The sequence below is a fragment of the Nannobrachium achirus genome (assembly GCF_963921795.1).
Source record: "Nannobrachium achirus genome assembly, chromosome: 8".
Classification (NCBI taxonomy): domain Eukaryota; kingdom Metazoa; phylum Chordata; class Actinopteri; order Myctophiformes; family Myctophidae; genus Nannobrachium; species Nannobrachium achirus.
This window is the reverse complement of record NC_137817.1, coordinates 41,384,342-41,407,087: the sequence shown is the minus strand read 5'-3', so window position 1 is coordinate 41,407,087 and position 22,746 is coordinate 41,384,342. Positions and strand designations below refer to the sequence as shown.

The window sequence follows — 22,746 nt, the reverse complement described above, 5'->3', positions numbered from 1 at the left end:
GGGCATCCAGACATTCAAGGGTGAATGAAGTGCTTGGCTTAGTCTCGCTGACCAGACGTCCCAGGGATGTCACACTCCAGACATCCTTCAGACTTACAGTCACAGTGGGAGCAGAGGCTTTTTCCTTAACTTCTCTCTTGCGTTCCTGCACCAGGGTCCGTGTGTCTTACTCTTATGTCCATCCTTCACTCTTTCCAGGAGCCTGCAACCAGAATGAACTCCTTGACGCTCCTTGACCCCTATACAGGGTCCGAATTCCACTGTCAGCCTTATTCTAAATACAAATTAGCTTAATTTGCTAAACAAATTAAGTTTGGCTTTACTGGAGTTTGGCCAAATAGGAAGCGAAATGTCTTTTGACTTGGCTCAGCAGAGCATTTCAGTCCGACCACTAGAGGGCAGCATTGATGTACTGTATGTGCAAGTTTTGATTGGATTTCAAATTGCCCTGTATGTTCTTTTTGGGGTATTGGTCAAGTACAATTGCACATACCTGTAATGTCTTGTCCTCTGCATTTAACACATCTTGGGTATTATTTCTAGATCCACATTTAATAGTTATACTAATAGATTTAGATTGAATAGGATGTTGTAAAGAAATGCAGGACTATCTATACAAGTACAAGTGTATTATAGGTGGAATGATAAACATGAAAATAAAAAGAGTTCTAGTTACCCAGTACAGTGTAAGGCCAGTCCCTCTATCATTCTAATCAGAGGACCTGGATCACTATGAGAGCGGAATGAACTACGGAACTACGGAAAGACCTGTTAAACCTCTGGCTCTCAATGTGGGATTTGGGCAACCGCAGGGGTCCTGGACCTTGAGGGGATGGCAGGGGTTCACCAGCTAAATAATTGCATATTAGGTCAATTGACCCTTGCCGGACTGTAACACTGAGAGTTAAATTAACACCGTAGATTTTCCAGTGTAGACTAGGGTCCCAGGGATAAAAAAAATTGGGGGTCTGTTTCATGGTATCAAACTGGGATCTTTGAAATTTGAAAGGTTGAGAATCACTGACTTGCCATTGCATTGTGTTGTGTTTACGCATGATAGGTACAGTGTCTGAGACTGCACTGGCTGAATTGGCTTTGGACGTCCTGTGTCTGCTGGTGAAACAACATTGGAGCTGGCTTTGCACCCAGAACATCCAGAGGACCATCAGGCTTCTGTTTGGGACCTTCATTCACAAGTAAGCACGGGAGCAATGGGCTGCAAAGAAGCATCTCTTAAAGGAGGTGATAATTACTAAGTTATTGGGTGAAAAAACAAGTAAACTTATTTTTATATAAAATGTTATTGCGACCGTCAGGTCGCAGTTTAGTATCAAAACCTCCACCGGCCGCCCGTCCGTCGGTCGGTCACACGTCACACCTTTGCCCTGCTCATATCTCCGCATCAGTATGACATCACACTGCTGACATCAGTATGACATCACACCGTACACAAATGACCCTTATATAAGACCGGCATTATCTACCGACAGATTAGTAACAAGATGTCAAAATCGTCTAGGAAGGATGGTGTGAGTCATGCTGGCACCCTTCGCGGCAGGAGGAAGCTGGTGCAATCGACCCCTTGGCTTGTCGGGACCCCTGCCTACTAACGGGGTGGCAGGCTATCACCTCAGACTAGAACCCGTACGGGGTGGCCGACACCAGCCCATTGACAAGAGAGAGGCCTTGATGTCCCTTTACTCTTTGATGGGGTGGCCAGTTGACTAAGAGTTTCCGTTCGGGCCTTCTCGATATTGTACAGATTTCCACGGGAAGTCTGGGGGTGGCTGTTACAAAGACCCTCACTCACCTTCACGTCATGTGGCTAGTCGTTAGGTAGCCATAGTTACACGTTGAAGGTTGAATCTCCAGATATGGAGATAACCAACACATCCCTCCATATATGGAGATAACCGACGAATCTCACTAAGTCTGACCTCACAAGCCCCATATTTGGACACGAACAACATATAACTCCATATATAGAGACATAGCTGCTGACATCAGTATGACATCACACTGCTGACATCAGTATGACATCACACCGTACACAAATGACCCTTATATAAGACCGGCATTATCTACCGACAGATTGTGGAGATAAGCGACCAAACGGTCGCTTATCTCCCGATTAGGGAGTCTTACTGGTTTAGATCTCTGCCATGTGCCATGGAAGGCTAATTGATTTTTATTTCTCTCCTTCTCTGCTTGGAATCATGGATTTCTTTATTTTATATCACAGTTACATTATTTTAGATGTGTTAGTGCTGCATTTCTTGAAAAACCTTTGGGATATAGAAGTTGCCATTTCAACCACTTCTTTGACCTGGGTCCCTCGTGTGGCCTCTTGCATTTTTCCCTCCACACCAAATCTCATCACCAAAAATAAATTGAAAACATGCCGGAACACGTGAGCTTGTGGATCTCATCATCTGCTATATTCAGTGAGCGTTTGCCTATTTCCGTATAATGTTTTCCTATTATGACGTGCCCCCGAATAGAGGCGTGAGTTCATGTGGTTAATTAAAATATGGAAACCTTTCCAACAACATAGTGCAAAACTGCAGTCTCCTGACCTTTGTCAGGAGACAGCAATGCTGCACTTGCCTGTAAGGAACGCGTGGTCATCGCTCGCTTGGCTGGTTGGGCACTTAACAGCTTGCACACATGTGGACTGTGTCGGAGTGCTGGCCTGGGTATTCTTGGTAGAAGCTGTTAACTGTCCATTATACTGCATGCCGTGAAGTCTGTTGGTCCAAAAACTGTCTTGGACACTGGACATTGCATAGGGGAGAGAATGTAGTCTTATTGGTTCATAAATGCAGAGTATAGTGTTCATCATTGTCTTGCTAACCATGGCCCTGATTTATACTTGGTTGCATACAGTGTCACACGCAGAAAAAAGGCAATATGTAAGCTCAAAATGCAACGCAGCGCGCTGTGAGCTTGTCAACGCTTGTAGAGCTGCTACAAGCACTACAAGAGTGACGGAGCGTGATGCCGGCAAGCAACAAAGTATAAATCAGGCTTTAGTCTGCACCAAACACTATAAATATATATAATAAGAACAAATGAAACCAAAGCAAGATAATTCCTAGATAATCTTTTGTATTTGTGAATGTAATTGTATTTTACAGTAAAAGTGCAGTGATTCAATTGCAATTTTGCAAGTAATAACTACTCGCAGGTTCCGATCTGATCTGAGCTGCAGTATGTTCTTATTTAAGACTCGTTTGCCCCTTGCAAGTAAGTGTGTACTCTGTCGGGTTTTTCTCTATTCAGTTTAAAAAGCCATAGTGAAGAAGGGGAGGCACTGGCATGAGTCTGTCCCTGGCCAGCTAGAGGGTACATCACGGTCCAGAAGCAGAGGTCTTAACCTCACAGCTGTTGATTGGCATGACTTTGCATTTTGTTATGTTGTTTAGTGGGTCGTTACTCATTCTGAACCCCCTCAAAAAATGTGCCTGTGGCAGGCACGGAAGGGGGTTGAGCGTCGATCCGGAGCTGGAGAGAGAGAGGCTGTGGTGGGCTGTAGAAATGACTTTTTACCTGCTCTAAATGAAACCTGCTTTTTATATAGCCATGTGTTAGTAGAGAGGAGCCAGTAGACACCAGCTGGCTTGAAGCCACACGTAAGCACTGCTGTGCCAACTTGGTGTTCAGTATTTGTAGTTGGAAACGTTCCTGAAAATGAAAACCACTTTATTTTTGTTGTGGTTCATGTAGCCTAAATGATTAAAAGAGATTATTGAAAGATTACATGAGCACTTAGTCGACATTCTCAATAATCAAACAGTTCTCCTTAGAAGTCACCAATAAATATCACATCATCGCATGTAGCTGAACCTCTTCCCTAGAACAAAATAATTACTGCTATTTATTTATTCAGTCCTCTAAAAACGATGACCTTACATGAACTATATCTAATTATAAGATGATCACACATACATATGTTGACACAAACAAAGATGAATTACATTTCTGTCTCGGCTGCCATTCATGTTCCACTGCGCAGAGTCTAATGAACATTGCCACACCACAACTACTCGAATATGTCCATTTATTGTTATTTGGCAGGGGAAATGAATGGACCCAGTGTGGTACTATTAATAAAATGCAAACACATAGGACCATCCATTTTGTGCCGTGGTGTGTTGAATTTGCAGCAGTAAACTAAGCCGTAATCACGAATGTACATTTTAATAGTCACAATGCTCGCTTCAAAAAACTGTTCATGGGAAGCTCCATTTTATGTACATCGGTAAACTAGAGTCGATGGACTGTACAGTACATCATGAACGTAAATTATGTATTTATACAATGTGCATTACATTCATTGGCATATACGGTAGTACATTACAGTCATACACTGATGGCAGAGGAAACCAATGCCAGCACCAACCTGCTCAGCAGGTGCAGCTAAAGGGTTCAGTGTCTTTCTCAGGGACACTTTGACACTAACCCAGGGGTAGGGCTGTCACGATTATGACATTTTACATGACGATTAATTTTCTCTCAAATAATTGCGATTAACGATTAAATTGTGTTTTTGTCGATGACAATTACATTTCTGTTTGGTTTTTAGGCTTTGAAGTTGCACAGGGCAGATGTGACACATAACCTAAATATACAAGGACATTACTGACATATTTGACAACTTTATACTTAAAAAATAACATGGATAGTGGAAATAGCCGATCTACAAGCTTTTTACTTAAAAAAAACATATGAAAACTGTTTCAACATGGTAACGATTATGACGATTATGAAAAATTATCGCGATTATGTCAAATAATTGCGATTAGACGATTATGTAATAATTGTGACAACCCTAACCCAGGGGGAGCCGAGCATCCAACCAGGAACTTTCTGATTCCCAAGCAGCCGCTCTACCACCTGAGCAGTAACGGGGAATACGAATACCAATATTAGGAATGCAATCTGAAGAGGTAAAATTAAAATCGATCTAAAACACATAACCTAGTCTACTCAAACATCGGCAATAAAGCCACAACCAATGCCTAACTCATCCTTCACCTCCAACCGTGATTTAATGACATTTGCCTCTGGATGACTCTGTGCTCGAAGGGCTTTTACGAGGGTTTCCGCTCAGAAGAAGAAGCAGCAATGGAAAGTTCCAGATGGGAGTGGTCACTGTGTCTCTGTAGCCGGGTCACGATGTGATGACACGCATACCACGGAGTCAGAGATTATACCGCGAGAAACTTGTTTATGAGCTGGAGAGTACAGTGGTTAATGACATAGTTGGTCTCATTTTAGACCAGGGCAACGTAGCAGCCGCATAGTAATCTGTGTCTTAAAAATTAAGCGCATCAGTCTTAAAATCTATTAATTCGACAGTAATAATAAACTGTGTGTGGTAAGAAGTGTGTCTGAGAGAGAGAGCATGTGTGTTTTCAGTTTTTGCATGGCACAGACCACACTTTAATTTGAGAATAGACATTGTAAAATGTGTGCGCGTCGTCTGTATTTTGTGTGTGTACACACGTGCCTGCAACACTTGGTCCTCAACTTTCCAAGAACTTGACACTGACAGGTATAGACGCCGCCACCAGCACATTGAACATGCAGACAATGTTCTCAGTTTCTAGTCTGTGTAGTGACCTCACGTTCCCTGGGGCAGTATAGGACCCAGCCCCACCAGTATCGATGCCCACTGCTGGGATGTTAGCCCCTCTATTTTAAGGAGTAGCAGGAACCCGGCATCAAAGGCCCAGTGCTTTTGTTTATCTTTATCTATTTTAGGCAGCAAGCTGTCAGCACTGTGGAGACAGCTCTCTCCACAACAGTTATCTCATGAGCTGCATGGTTCCACTCGCTGCAGTGCATTCCAACTTGTACATACTTGTGCATATTTTTGATGGAAGCAACCAAACAGTCCTCATGGAGATTCCCTGGCCGTGTGCCTCGATGTTTTATCTGCAAGTTGACGGGTCCTGGCATTGTTCTTTTGTAGTTAATCGGGTTTAACTCTTGACGGCTCAAGAACACAATCTTAACTTGAGAGATTTGGTACTGTATACAGTCAGAGAAGGTATTTCTTCGCTCATAGACTTTCATTTCGAACTGTTGTATTGAACTGAAGGACGGAATTAAGACACCTTGCCATATTACATAGAGAACAAAGTACACCAACGTGGGTGCTGGACGGTAAAAGGTTTTAAAATTTAACACACACACTGAGCTATTGTCTTATTTAGACTGTCGTCATTATTGAGAACGGATGTTTGATCCGTGGTGGATCGGGTTTTAGACCTTAAGAAGATCCACCGTGGATTGAAACGGTCATTTCTGACTAATACAGGTGACGTATTGACAATCCCTTGGTTTGCAGGTTCTTCTTTCAAAACCGAGGCATAGTGCAGGAATTATGCTGATTAGTTTCTAAACCACTGCTGTGTCAGAATGTTGTAACTTGCAATGTTCCCTAATCTTACATCAAGTGTGCAATTTGGGTGACACCTTGCGATTGAGAAGGCTGTCATGCTTGGTTTAATCATTTCAATGCTCCTAAAAGTATTCAATGAGCATTCATGAGGAGGTGTGGTCATCCTGGAAGAGAGCTGCTATGTTTACCATGGTGTAAACCTTAGTTGAAATTATGACTCTTGAATGGAATCCAGGATTTCAGGTGGCAGACTGGATAACACAGTCCTTATTGGACTCATGCATGGGGCCTAAGTGTGCATGCGTGCGTGCGTGCGTGCGTCCGTCCATCCGTGCGTGCGTCCATCCGTGCGTGCATATGCACTCGCGCTTGTTTGTGTGGAGCTAGGGTCCAATAGGCCCAGCCTGTGTCTGTCTGTGTGTGACAAGTCTGGCTGGAAAAGCCAGCTCTGTGTTCCTATAAATGGGCTCCAAGGAACGGCTCTGCTTTGGGAGATGTCTGATTTTTATGGACTGGAAAGTGGGGCAGTTTAAGATGAATATAGTTTCTCTCTCTCTCTCTCTCTCTCTCTCTCTCTCTCTCTCTCTCTCTCTCTCTCTCTCTCTCTCTCTCCCTCTCTCCCCCTCCCTCCCACCCTCCTCAGACAGCAGTCTGGATGGAAACTCCAGCCTGGGCCAGGTTGTTGTCATTGTCTAGAAGATGGTAGATGTAGCAGTAGGTCTGCTTCCAGACTGAAGCCCTTTTTTTTCCTTCAGCATCACAAACATGTCAAAGAATTGTCTGTTTTATTTAGCCGGCCACCGATGTCGACTACAGTTAGACTGAGGAGGGATTTTGTGGACAGATACTATTGATGGCAAGGATGCCATAAAAAGTATCTTGACATTTTACGAAAGTTTTATTACTGTAATGCCAGAGAAATCCCACCCAAAAATATACATCTATTTTTGATACTTGCCAGATAGGCCAATATGGTATGTTGGGTGAATATTGGGCCAATATATTGGCATTGGCCAAGTTGATACTGTATAGAATAGATCTAACCCTACTCCTGAGCTGCTCAGAAAGACCTCTCCCAACGGTAATGAAACATGAAGAGTATTATGTGTCCTTTTCATGCCCTTTACCTGTTTATGTGCAGCTCATAGTGTTGGCCGCGACAGCATAGTGGAGAAAACTGCATCAAGCGTGACTATGATAAAACGTAATGATGGTAATTAATCAAATTACATCAAGTGGTTTCAGAATTTTCTCGGTAACTGCTGGACTTTAGTGGGTAGCCGACTCTCATGTGGAACATTCCCTGTGTGTGAGCTGCGGACATGTCATGTCTGATGGACTGGCAAGGTGACCAAATCACACGTCCCACACATCGGAGAAGGTAACACAACACTGCTCGGCACTCAGAAACACATGCTCGCTTTTCATGAGCGTCCCCTTTACATTGACTACATTCATTCCCTAACCTTTACAGTACACCTTGTACAACCCTACCCACTACATGCCTTAATTATCCATTACCCACCACCCCCCAACACACACACACACACACACACACACACACACACACACACACACACACACACACACACACACACACACACACACACACACACACAGTAGCTTTTGTCAGTGCCGTCTTGGTTCGCAGCGCTGCAGTCGTGCTAGCATGCGGGGAGTTTCGCCTCCTTTAAGCCACTTGGCATTTCCTTGTCTGGCTCCTTCTGCACCTGTCACCCAATGACACAATTCATTATTTTTACTCCCTAAAATGGCATATTAATAGTTTATTAAACATCTCCAGTGGGGCCACAAGTCTTTTATGATAGCTTGATGATAGAGGTGAAGATGGAAGGAAAGAATGGAGGATTTTGAGCTTGTCATCATCAGTCAGTGAAGTCTCTCTGTCTGTCTGTCTGTCTGTCTGTCTCTGTCTCTGTCTCTGTCTCTGTCTCTGTCTCTCTCTCTCTCTCTCTCTCTGTCTCTCTTTTTCAATCCATTTCTGTCTGTTATGCCGCAGCGTGTTAATTACTGGCCAGGGACCTGAGCTCCAGTGAGTCTGATTGAGTTTCTACGGTGGTGAAAACATGTTGTTTGGCTCCGTCCGTCCACTAAGTTATTTAGCCAGTGACCGCATGAGAGCACATGGGGAACAGAGAACATTTATGATCAGACTTAACATGATATTTACATTGGCTTTTATAAATACGTTTAAAATACATTACTTGTCTGATCACATGCTGTTCAATGTTTAAATTTGTCTTTTAATTATCCTCATTGCAGGGATGATTAGCAGAGGCCTTTTTTAAGAGCATAGTAGTATGCTGCATCAATCTGCTAGTTTGCATTTGACGTTTTACTAACAGAACACAGTTTGAAAGCCCCCTGATTAGGGCTGCACGGTTAATCGTTTTCAAACCGAAATCGCGATGTGAAATCTCGCGATTAGCGAATCGCAAAGGCCGCGGTTTTGGCGATTTTCTGGCGAAGTTGACTTCCCAAGCATTATGCAGACGTTTTAATTTTAGAAATCCGTTCATAAATGATCAAATCAAACTGTGGTGTCTTTCTTAAATACCCGCGCATCGCCGCACCGAGGAATAGCATTACGGGTTGCTCCAATCTCCTCAGAGGAGAGGAGGCTGAGGAGCCAAGCCAAGGCATGACACTGTCTGTCTAACAGCACGTAACAGTGTATGATCCCTTCCAACGGAGTACTCCATGGCTCCCACTTCCAAGCGGTAGTTAGGGAGAACGTCCGATGTAGGTAGAACGTAGGGAATACCGCCCATAACTCTATCATTGGCCCCCCGTTGCCATGGTGACCGGTGATGTCGCAGTAAGTGGAGTGAAATTTGACACCACTGTGTACACACACACACACACACACACACACACACACAAAAATAGCTAATAGTTAGCTCACAACTTTCCACTTTTCTCTTTCACCTCAATCGCAGTAACATCCGTATACACCACGTCATCGCATCACCAATACGTTTTATTTATTATTATTACTAGAAGCTGGGCCGCCCTTCGGGCGGCCCAGCGTCTAGTCGGCGACCTGGCCAACTCGGAACAATGTAAATAGGGAATGAATGCCCCGCCCTTTAATGCAAACCCCATTATACCTGCTGTCATAGGACCCGTTTTGACCATCTGTTTGCCTGTGTCCATTTATGCCCATATATGGAGATATCTGTATCTGTCTGTCGGCGTCCATTTTATGTCCATATATGGAGATCACTGCAGATATAGTTCTGGGTCCATTTTATGCCCATATATGCCCATATATGGAGATATCTGTCTATCTGCGTCCATTTTATGCCCATATATAGAAATCTCTTTATCTGTCTGTCTGTGTTCCTTTTATGCCCGTATATGGAGCTCTTTGTGATTCTGCGTCCATTGTATGCCCATATATGCCAGACACAGTGCCGGTTACAGAAAGCCCATATATGGAGATATCTGTCTGTTTACGTCCATGTTATGCCCATATATGGAGATCTCTGTCGGACCCGTTTTGACCATCTGTTTGCCTGTGTCCATTTATGCCCATATATGGAGTTATCTGTCTCTAAGCGTCCATTTTATGCCCATATATGGAGATCTCTGTATCTGTCTGTCTGCATCCATTTTATGCCCATATATGGATATCTCTATATCTGTTTGTCTGTGTCCCTTTATTCCCCATTATGGAGATCTCTGTGCCTCCGACTGTGTTGCAGACACAGTGCCGGACCCGGTTCCCCCTTTAATGCAAACCCCATTATACCTGTTGTCATAAATGGACACAGGCCATATGTTTGCCTGTGTCCATTTAAGCCCATATATGAACATCAGAACACGTCTATATGCGTCCATTTTTTGTTGACTCATGTGGCGTACGTGATGTCAGAGCCTTTTATGAAATGATGTCACAATGAGTCAGCGCTTGCGCCGATTTCCTCCGGAACAGCCTGATGTCAACAATCAACCCCGCATAAGGAGATTCCGAACGTTTCGCGCCAGTTCGGGAAAACCACGCGTCGGGTCGGGTCGGGTCGAGACCCGGCTCTGCACTCCGTGCCGCGGCGGGGAACGCGCGTGCCGAATCTGAAGCCGGTGGGACGAACGGTTCTCGAGATACGCGGATTACAGACAGACACACACACAGACAGACAGACAGACAGACACGCAGAGACTTCTCGCATTTATAGATAGATTATTATTTTTTTCTCAAACATTTTTTTTTTCTCAAAATTTTTTTTTTCTCTTAATTTTTTTCTCAAATTTTTTTTTTCTCAAATTTTCTTTTTCTCAAAAAAATTTTTTCTCAAAAAATTTTCTTTTTCTCAAAAAACATTTTTTTTCTCTCAAAAAAAAATTTTTTTTTTGAGAAAAAATTTTTTTTCTCAAATTTTTTTTTCTCAAAAATTTTTTTTTCTCAAATTTTTTTTTTCTCAAAAAACTTTTTTTTTCTCAAAAAACTTTTTTTTTCTCAAAAAACTTTTTTTTCTCAAAAACCATCAGATCGTGGCCACCCTGTACCTCAGGGATTTGTTTTTGACGAATATTTACTCCTATAGACGCAACGCGACGACCTAGAGGGGAGGCCGGCGTAGCCGGCCGACCTTCTAGTTACTGACATTTTGCTGAATATAAAAACGTTTTATATTGCTAATAAGCAAAGTAAAAGGGAATCTTTTGGAAATATAATTGAACTGAATCAAACCATTTGCCAATTTTTTTGCCTAGTTAGTGATAATCAATTCATTTTTAGATGTAAACACAATAAATATTCAAGGAAGCTTAAATGATGTTCTTTGGTTAAATAATTTCCTTGACAATGAGAGGCATTATTACTGAGATTTTTCTGAATATAAAAACGTTTTATATTGCTAAAGCAAAATAAAAGGTAATCTTTTGGAAATATAACTGAACTGAATCAAACCATTTACATGTTAATAATAATCATTTTTTTTTTTATGTATTACACAATAAATATTCAACGGAAGCTTGACCTAAGGTAGTGAAATGATTTTCCTATGGTTACAATAATTTATTATATCATCCTTTTAACAAAAAAAAAAAACTATCACTTATCCTACCTTGAAATAAATATATAAATACGGATGGATTTCCGTCCTGAGGAGTCCCTAGGGGCCATTTATGAGATCGAGGCAGATTTGCCAAAAAAGAGAAAACAAAAAATGGGGGTGGGGGGGTGTAGCCATTTTTCTTACCACTGCTTGACACAACGTTAGTGCTTTCTTGTGGTGCCGACAACTAATGATTCAATGGGTTTCTCCTCTGAAGGATGGGTCCCACAGAGAGATTATAACCTCCCGGGAGGGTTCTCTGACACTGCAGGTTGTTTTCACAGCGAGACATCACTATTTTCTGCTCTGCTGTGACTTATGGTTCCTCTGGGCAACATGTGAGGTATTACCTTATAGGAGACCCCACATGGGTTAGGGTTAGCTCCCAGCATCATGTCAGCAGCAATTTCCTCCCAGGCTGAGTGTCTTGTCCTGGTGGTTAGACAGAGGCCCGCAGATGGGAGGGATGGATGGAAAAGATGTCTATTACATAACAGTCTATCATTCTTTATAAAGCGGAGGAGGTGAGCACCTGGAACCAGCTGTTCCAGACTCCAGGAATCGATGCAGACGACACACACTTCTCTCAGGCGCGTCACACTGTTCTCTGCTTCTGTCGGGAGCTGATGGTTTTGTTAGTGAGTTTTGTGGTTGTCGTTTTGATTGATTGCGTTCCATTCTATTCCATTCTGTGACATTCTAGTCAGGTGTTGAGGTTACGAAACTCTTCCCTGCCATAGTCTCTTCCCTCTCATGTGTCCTCAGTGAAGACCTGTCACTCAATCTCAGTGTCCATTCAGCCATTTTTAGACCAGCGTGGTTAGAGAGTTGCAGTGGTCCCATGTTGTAATTTATCGCCCCCAAGCTGCTCCCTTGACTGGAAACACAAATCCTATAGAAGCCGCGGTTCGGGAAGGGGGGCCTCAGCTCTGCTCATTATTGTCCCTGCTGCAGACAAAGTTAGACTTCCAGCAAGTGCTGTGACTTGAAACGTTATCAGGGACAGGGAGAGTGTTTGTGAAAGGAGCTGGATAAGTGATAAACACCATGTGTTAAATTAAGGCAGTGAATGGATGAGGTCATGCCATAGCCTTCGCACTGACAGTATCTGTTTTCGCCACTCACCTGAGCCCGGGGGGGCCGAGACGCGGCTCCGTTACAAAGTCCTGCTTCATCTCCTGTCTCCAGAGGCATGCTTCTGCAGTGACATCTCGTCTGTGTGAAGCTATTGTGGTTATTGTAACTTAGACAGGAGCTAGAAACACTACTTACTTTCCAGTTATTCCAATGATTGTCCTGTCAAACCGCTGCAGGAACCTGCTCAACTGGCACGTATACTGAAGTGCCATCCATTTACTGTCCTTCATAAAGATGGGGTCTATTTGATGTGCATTTTTAAACGACCACTTCACCATTTTCAACCTTGTCTTCATATACTGTAATTGGTCCTCACTGATGCCCATTATAAGATGGTACCAGAAAAAGGAAAAGGTCTGGGTGCTCAGAAGTTCAAAAACAAAAGTGTGACGAAGGTGCTCTTTGGTGGGGGACTGAAAATAGTGAGAAGCATTTATTTGAGCTGGGTAGTTCATAAAATAAAAAATAAAACTGGGATAACCAAAGATGGTACCATTTCTGTCTATTTGGTCTGTGTCATCATCGATTTTCTTATTTTTTATTTTTTTAATTGATGCAAGAGAAATTAGCTTGGAATCCCTGATGATGGTAGGCAAGTTTCTGAACTGTGCATAGCCCACCAATGAGACAAAGAGTGAGTAGACGGAAAGGGTGCCATCTTATAATGAGGACCAATTACGAGTATATGAAGATAAGATTGAAAATGGCGCTCCTTTAATTATTTACAGTGCCACTGTAATTGTATCCCTTTTACTACACATAGAAGAGAAATTGGAAGGCGGGGGTCACCGCCATTCATTGCAATTGCTGTATAATCTATGTGAATAAAAACTGTCTGAATGACCAAGAGTAGGTGGTCTTCTTATGCGGATCACGAGGATAAGGCAGTCATCTGGGAGTTCCTGGTTCCATTATGGCTTATCCTGGCTTCACAAGTTGAAAAAGACACTGAATGCTTAACTGGTCTAGGCTCCCGGTCTTGTATGGGCTACTCCATTGTTGGTGTATGATTGGGTGAAGGCGCTACCGGTATATAAATCCAGTCTTATATCCACTGTATCAATCATTTGTGCAGTCAGCTCAGTGGTCTGTGTGTGGACTGCACTGCACCTCGATCTCCACTTCTTCTGGTACTCCTTGTCGCGTGCCCTCATTTTCCTCTCAGGATTAGAACATATGTCACCTGCCGCTGTAAATGTCTCTTTCCTGGCACACTAAAGAGACATACTGTACACACACACACACACACACACGCACACACACACACACACACACACACACACACACACACACACACACACACACACACACACACACACACACACACACACACACACACACACACACAGAGTAATGGCCAGGAGAGTTAGAATAATCACTACCAGAGAGAAATCCTGGCCAGTACTCTCTCGCTGACTGTCCCTGTATTTCACACTGGTTGTCCACAGCCAGCTACAGTTGGCCTGTCCATAGTAAATCAGCCTCTCACAGTTACGTATGTGGCAGTATTTGCTCCTGTTTCTGATATTCTTTGCTTAGAAAGCTAAAATATTGGTCACAGTATTCTGCATGCTGAAGGCAATCCATTCATTGGATTATTGGTCCAATTAAGTTATTAAGGTCCAGTGGGACCTTCCGAAACATCTGTCAACTTAAATTAAAAAATGGGCGTCTGAGCAAGTGCAGTGAGCGGGATTTTTTGTTAATGGAAATTGTTTTTTCATGTTTGTTTCCGTTTTCACTGTCCAATGCACCTGCATCCGAATTAAGTGGACTTCCTTTACATACATTTGAAAACTTGAAATGGGACATTTGCATTGTACTTTTACTTTTGGTACTTTAAGTACATTTTGATAAGCCTGGGTTCCAGTCTGCTACGCTATGTTCGGTGGATTTTGTTTTCTCAGAAGCAAAGTGAGAAAACTAAATTCATCGATTGTATAGCAGGCTGGAACCCAGACTACATTTTTGATGACAATACTTTTGTACTTTTACTCAAGTACATTTTCAATTCCAGACTTTTGCTTGTAACTTGTAACACATTTTTCACCACTGAAAGCGAGCGTAGCGACGAAGCAGTGGTATCGTAAGTCAAGTCTTACAGTGTCAACCTGATGCACTCCGTATCAGCAGAGACTATTATATAAAGTGGCTCATACTTGCAGTAGTGTACTAGTGTGTGTCTGACAGGATTTCGCACTCACAGATGTTTGGACACAGCGCCACCTAGAGATAAGCGACCGTCAGGTCGCATACACAAACTTTAGAAGGCAATCGTAGCCAATCAGGAGGGAAATGGGACAGATCCATGTTGATGACATGACTTTATAGATACTGTGTACCGCTTGTGTGATCTTAGGCCAAAATCTGTAGGAGCAGTGTCCAAAAATGTGTTTTACGAAAATCGACCTCATGCTGGCGCTAGAAGAGGACGATGTGAGAAATGAGGGGTGGGGGTTGTGAGTTGCCATCCAAGGAGTGTGTGTGCAAAGTTTGAGTAGAGATACGAGTAGGGCCAAAAGTGTGACATGACATGACGTGATGTGACGTGACGTGACGTGACGTGACGGACAGACTGATTGACGGACGGACGGACAGACAGCCGGTGGAGCTTTTCATAGTAACTTGCTACCTGACGGTCGCAACTAGCTAGCGTGCCAATTTTAACTAGCATATTATGTAGCTAACGTTAGCTAACATGAGGTTTGAATGTATGGAAGTAAACATTTATCTTTACAAATGCATGACTTTTCACATCACTTAACAACAGGGAGAAATGGATAGTCTGCTTTCAAACTTAAAACTTTTGCTTCCAAAATAAAACGTTGCAACCCATTTCAATTGTGAAGAAGTCACATTAATACTTTCTGAGAATGACGTCATTGCGTCATTGCGCTCCCAGCAGTTATATCAATGCAATAATGGGTCCAATTCGCTAGGCTGCGCTGTGCCAAAACATGATGGATCTGTGCTTGCAGCCTCCAGGTCAGCAGCTTCCTCCATGCATGCAGTGTGATTATGTAATGTTTTTAACGTACAGCTCGAAGGCTGCGGTACACTCCCTGAGGATCCAGCAGAATTATACAATGAGTCCCCCGTTGAGCAGCGAAGGACAGAGTGCTACCTCTCCCTCCTATTCTGCTCCCTGAATGAATTATATCAGTTGGACGGAGCAGAACTGGAAAATGACTTTGGTTTGGTTTTCACGGTAGCTCTAATGCTGCACAGCCCCAGACTCCCCCAGACCACAATCTCTCATATAGAATTACTTACAGTAGCATTTGTCAGCTCTAATTGGTTCAAGGGGAATTCTTTGCAAAGTTCGTTCGCGTGTGTGTGTGTGTGTGTGTGTGTGTGTGTGTGTGTGTGTGTGTGTGTGTGTGTGTGTGTGTGTGTGTGTGTGTGTGTGTGTGTGTGTGTGTGTGTGTGTGTGTGTGTGTGTGTGTGTGTGTGTCTGTGTGCGCGCGCGTCTTTGCATGCGTGTCTATGCGTGTGTGCATGTCTTTGCATGCGTGTGCAGTTGTCTCCACTTTGTCAATGGCCATATAGAATTACAATTACGAGGATGACACCAAATTGTCAGTTTGATTAATGTTCTTATGCACCTCACCAAGCCTTTGTCTTTATAACCTTTTTTCCACAGCGCTGCCGTGTAGCTGTGGTGTCGGCGTACAGCCACACACACACACATAATGTAGGTGCGGTTTGACACTGCAGTTATGGTTGCCACTGTGAGAAATCGGTCTACAGTATATGTCTTGCTGAGCTTTTATACACTTGCCCATCATGCATTTCTTCTGCGTGTGCGTGCGTTTGTGCGTGCGTGCGTACGTGTGTGTGGACTTGGCCACATGTAAATGGTAAACCTTTATCCAAGGTGCTTTAAAGAGTGCAATACATTCGCCCATTCAAACACATCGCACACAGATGGCATACCAGATCTGCTACATTTTACTCATGGGAGTTATTTTAATGACTACATTTGATGACGTCTTTTATTTGTTGTACAACAAAATGTTTTACATACTTTTCCAAAATAAAACCATCAAATTAAAATCCCCATTAACTAGGAGGAGGGTTAAGGGTTACTCCTAAATTATTTAATTTCTCAGCTGTTGGCCCTATTAAATATTGAATATAACTGATAAATAACAATGTGAAGTACCTCTTCCACTAAGACTGTGACCTAGTCTTCCCAGTCCACATGAGTTACACCAACGGATCTACAATATATAAACGGACAAGACGAGAGCCTTCCAGTGCTCTCCACGGATCTGGCTGTTCTTGAGTAAAGCCCGAGTTATTCTTGCTTGTCGATCAGTTATTTTTGGTGGCGGTGTGAGACACCAGGGCACAACGAAGTATAAATCAGTTTTGGATGTTAGCGTTTGACCATTAACACTTAGACTGACTTCTTTTTTTGTCCACCCACATGTCACTCTAATAGAGGTGGTTATGGTAGAGAATATAGGTCGACCCCACCTGGAACAGAGTGTATTTTTACCATGAGGCACTTGTTGGTAATAGAACCACTGGAATGAAATCTCAGTGCTACTCTATGAGGTTGACCGCTATATGCAGAGCTATACTGCTCTATAAAGGTTTAGTAGGCCATGGCCTACTATTATGTCCCCAACGCTCTGTTGCTACAGAGCATCTACAGTAGGTGGGCATGGAGGTACTGTACATTATGAAATCATTATCAGAAGAACAGTAGAGACCTGCCAGTTATTTACACCTCCACAAGTACTGACTTTAATCTGCACTGAACACTATGCTTAGTACTGTTGCAAACCTGTACTTGTCATTTGCAAGTGGCTCCACAGCACTGTGACCAAAGGAGAGGTCCATCTCCAAAACAAAAATCTCTTTTCTCATTTCCAGCCATTGTCGTTCTCTTAACAGATCCTTTCACCTGTTGCATACGTTTTAGGTCATTATGCAAAGCAAGAACACAAGAACTCAAGTGTAGTGACAGCGTTTCGTGTCCTTGGTGAAGAGGTTGAATATTCTCCCATTCTTTCACTAAGCCACTCCCACTACACCACCCATCGAGAGGGTGTCTAGCTGGGAGTGTTGAAAATACACTCTCTGCAAGACGGCTCCTTGATATGTTTCATCTTCTGCAAAGTTCTGCTTCACCACAGTCCAATCTAGAATGTCAGCGTTCACAATGGAGAGAAGTTTTGTCTGAGATCCCCTAGATAGTAAATCCTTAACTGTCCCCCACCCCTCCTCACGAGCTGACAGTTACCAGGTAACATCATGTTGTCAAGAAGACATGTTGTCTCTTAATACCCTTCATCTGTAATGCCAATGTCTCTGCAGGTCTCCATTAGCCCTAACCCATTCTGCACGGTTTTCCCATGAAAACGGGGCCTCATGTCATACTGGGCCATGCACAGAGCTTTTCTGCTTTGACCCTTGACTCTCCCCTTGCTGCTCTGCCCAGAGAAAGGCTCTTGATTCTTCCATGCTGTTACAGGCTGTAGCTGAATTTTCTCATGCTTGAAGCAGTGTCAATTTTGACAGCAACTTTTGATTTAGTTTAGTCATTGTCTTTTGAATAACGTTTTGTTTTGTTTTAGTCATATTTTAGTCATCTGTAACGTCTTTAGTTCTAGTCTAGTAGTTTTAGTCGACTAAATATAAGATTTTAGTCGACTAAATGTACAGTTGATTTTGTCGTCAAAATGTATTTTGGCGGGCCTTGATGGCGTCGTAATCGCTGATTTTACACTTGGTTGCATGCTGAAAATAGCTTGTAGATCAGTCATTTTCAGAGTGCAACACCCAAACACAATCAAACATAAAATGACGAAATTGTCAATATATTTAGTCTAATTTATTCTTATTTAGTTTTCGTCAGTGAAAAAAGGTTGTTAATGCGTTTAAATTGACACTGGTCGTGAAATGTATACTGTGGCTGACTGGCTGCCATTATGAATGGCCTACTGAGGTGTTCAGATTATGAATCACTTACAGTAGGGCTCAAATGTTGCACTATTTAAGCTCACTTGAAGTGTGATATTTGGTGAGTGAATGTTTCACTCACCCTTTCACCCTGGTTTCTTTTTTTACTCTACCTTGTTGGCACCACATTAAGTTGAGGACAGGACACTTAATGAAAGTGAATACACTATTTTCAGTATCTGGGGCTTGAACTATATAAATTGTATCACAGTACACGAGGGCCTCATATCATCATTAGACGACATGTTCCACTTCTCGTCTTAGTGAAGGTCAAATGTGAAGGCCTATCCTTAGCATCCCCATGTAGTTTTGAAACCTTATATATAAATATGAAGTAGAGAGAAAGTCTGCAAGCGACTATTACCTGCTGATGAAGGATAATCTCTTGCTATAGAGTAGTGGTTCTCCAAGTTCGGTCTGGGGTCCTTGAGGGGGTCCTTGAGTTAATATAGCATCAGAATCAGATTTAACCACTTTAACCCTATAATATATGAATCGGCTATTTGAAAAAAGCAAGGAAATTAAATGGAAAATTGGTACAGACCTACAGTATATCACTTTCAAACATGTTGAGGTACAGCACTCCACTTGAGGTACAGCATAGTTGTGCCCAAGCTATAAGTCAGGCCGAAAACAGTGCCTCAGGTTGTGTTTGTTCGTGTATGTCATGTGGTATTGCTGTATTTAGGTTGAAAGGGAGAAACGAAGAGGTTTGTATGGACAGGAGGGTACTGCAGGCAGGAGACCAAGCCTGGAGTTGAGGCATCTGGTACTATTTAGAGTTAACTGCTACACAGCCCAGCGCTGAAGGCACCCACATAAACCAGCCATTAAGATGTGTTTATTTGTTGTTTTTCACTCTGCATCATGTCCGTGTGATTGTGCTCCAACTAATGAGACAGCATCCTGTGCCATCTTTTATTAGACAGGACTCTCTGTGTCTCTGCTGTAAAACATTAAGGCGAAACATGATCCGATGGTTGGCATGATGAATATTATACTGAAGATGTGTTTGGAAAAACTTGGGGAAAAGACCACCAGTCAATTCAAAATGCATCATTAACATACAGTATTTAATTTTTTTATTTTTGTTTTTTGTTTTTTCAGAGAGCTCTTGAGACTCAGAATGCATTGGAAACATTGCACACGATCCTTACAATGGAAGGAAAGGCAATAGTAATTCTGATGCATGTGATTGGTGAGAGGTAAAACATATCAGTTAGAGACTCTAGATGTTCATCAGTTCTGTGTTAACTTGTCATGCACTGTGTTCCGTATTACAAATGAATATCCCATTAGAGACTCCTGGCTGGTCCAGAATCTCTTACACTTTATGTGAGACTTAACATTGTTGGTAGAGATCGGATAGTCGGATAGAGATTTCAACAGAGATACTGAAATATGTTTTTTTTTTTAACTCCACCAGGGTATTCAAGATGTGTCATTTAATTGCGACTGTCAGCGAGCATTTAGTATGAGAACACAGAGCCTATGTCCGTCTGTCAGTCACGCTAATCAACCACTGTGCTAGCGAGAGGCGTGATCACGTTACCGCTGTGCTAGCGATAGGCGGATCACGTTACCGCTGTGCATCGCCTCAAAAACACCATGGTTGTTGGCCAAAGACACAACGACAAGTTTGTGCCGTATTTAGAAGCTCTGACCTTACGGTCGCCATTCGCCATTGGTGTGTTACTTGTGTATAAGCTGGCTCTGCCAGCCTGGCAGAGGTTTTCCAGCACTGTTTTTGAGAGCGAGCTCCTGAGATAGAGATTTGGAAGGGTTAACGTGCTCCTCACAAAAGAACAATTGGATTCAGGTAATACATCTGCAAAACTAAAGTTCCCTTTTAATTCCAATAAAATTTTTAAATCAACTAAATAACAGTAATATACAAGACGAGACACAATCTGGATAGGAGAAGGATCTCATTGCCAAGTGTAAATGCGGTCCATAGATGGTGTCAACAGTGTCATATACTGTACCTTGCTGGACAGATGAAACAACGTTTTTAACAGCTTTCCGATTCGGCTTTGGCTCTCATTTTGGAAAGTATGCAGGAATTGAGACCAGCAGTTAGTGTGGATAATCAAGTTATGAAATGCCCTGAACTCAACATCTGTGTTCTGTTCAATTGCACTTGCAATGCCCGCCATACTTACAATCAATATTTCCTGCTTGTCCCTGACAAATTGTGGCCCGGTAATCAGATTTAATGTGATTAACTTGATAGTACTTTGATTGGTTTCAGAGGAGTGGAAATTTAGGCCTGGAACGTGTTGGATTATTTGCCAGCTGCGTGCCTTCTCTTAGATCACAACCCAAACATAGACAGCGGCATCACATTAATCTAAACTGAAGTGTGAAGCCAGATTTGGACATTCTGTTTTTGTCCAGCAGGCTGTTTTAATGTTGTAGTATACGTGACATGTACCAATCCGGTAGTCTCAAATAACACAAAGTACTACTGCAGTCCTTTCATTTTCCTCCTTGTTTGCTTGAGCCCCTCAAGACGCATTCATTTTCTCCACGAGTCCACGCTCACACAACCATTAGGAAAACACTGCCCTCTCTTTTCTGGTTCAGCCCGGGCAGCTGGATGGATGGTGCAGCCGTGCTGTTCTCTTCAGTCAGGGTACAGTGAATAGAGTTGAAGGCTGCATGGTTTTTATGTGCCTGTACAGCCAGTGCGGGTCGTGACATGGATTAGTCCACAAGTGCTGGATGTGTTAATGGTGGGCGTCATGTTTGAAGATCTCTGAGCCGAGTTGCAGCCAAAAGTCCACATTAGAATCCTTAATAGCAGTGCATGCCGTTCAGATTGGTATAGGAATGCCACCATGTTATTGCCAGTGCCAGTACTTGGAGGCCAGGTTGTTTGGGTTACAGAGTTAACATACTCTTTACACAAACGTCACCAGCGTTAGAGACTAATAAGTCTTTTTTTTTTTTTTTTTAATAATTTTTATCCCACAATTTTGTAACCCATTTTTTCACCCAGTGCTAATTGCCTATGTAATCCTGGGCTCTGCTCTCCCTCTGCCGCGCCTGGGGAGACAACGGACTGACCTCATGCTTCCTTCTATACATGAGGAGTCCAAGTTGCTTCTTTTCACCTGACAGTGGAGATTTCCCTGGTTTGGACGTAGCGCGTGGAAGGAACACGTTATTCCAACCAGTTCCTTTCCCCTCCATCAGGCGCCCCGGCTGGCCAGGGGGAGGCATTATTGAGACCAGGATTACGTGCATGTTTTTGTGAGGGTATCAACCCTAGGAGACACGGGGAGAACATGCAAACTCCACACAGAAAGGCCCTATCGCCAACCCCACCTAGGGTGTGGGCGCTGATGATGCGGAGGAGGAACACGCCACCAGCGCCCACAGCGTCCCCCGGCGGGAATCGAACCCAGGACCTTCTAGCTGTGAGGCGAAGTGCTAACCACTGCGCCACCGTGCCCCCGATAGACTAATAAGTCTTGACTACTATTCTTAGTACAGTAGGTCAGTTTAACACACGAGTAGAATTGTGCACTAACATCGCTTTTCTGAGGATTTATAAAGTTAAGTCCTTACGCTTGAGTATTTATTCTGTACCTTTGCCAGACAGAGGAGTACTGGAGCATAATGAAAGTAATTCAAGGCTTTTCTTCCTATGTTTCATGCAGTCAAGAGCTCAGAATAGAACCTTGCACAAACTATGAACTGAAAGTCACACAGTCACACTTAAGCAAAAAGAAAAAAACAGCATAATGTTGGATTATTTATGTATTTATTTGGGTCATTTTCCAGTGCTCTGTCTCTCTCATGAGTAAGGTGTACCAAAGTTGCAGTATTTCTACGTGAGTAAAATATGAAACAACCTTTTCTGGATCCAAAATTCCAAATCAGCTCAAATGAGACTGGACAGGTAAACGTGTCCCATGCCAACAGACCTCCAGTAAGGGGCTAATGTGCATTCTAAATGAACCATATCGGGGCCAACGTGCTAAGATGTGAAAACCAGCCTCATGTCAACATTCTTCTTCCAACAAGTCACAGACCATGCATTAATTGCCTCACTCACTTCTCCAAATGAACATAAGCTTTCCCTTCTCTTTGCCCGCATAGCCATCCAACCCCCGAGCCCTGTGTCCATGTCACTTTTTC

The 22,746-nt window shown here is 42.9% G+C and overlaps 1 protein-coding gene across 1 annotated transcript in view; it reads left to right on the top strand.

The window, feature by feature from the left end:
* Positions 1-22,746, top strand: part of snx19b (sorting nexin 19b) — a 47,176-nt gene that overhangs the window by 12,690 nt on the left and 11,740 nt on the right. Inside the window, exon 11 of the mRNA XM_080731205.1 lies at positions 1,061-1,196. Within this exon, the coding sequence (XP_080587331.1) occupies positions 1,061-1,196 (136 nt within the window). The remainder of the gene's footprint in view (positions 1-1,060; positions 1,197-22,746) is intronic.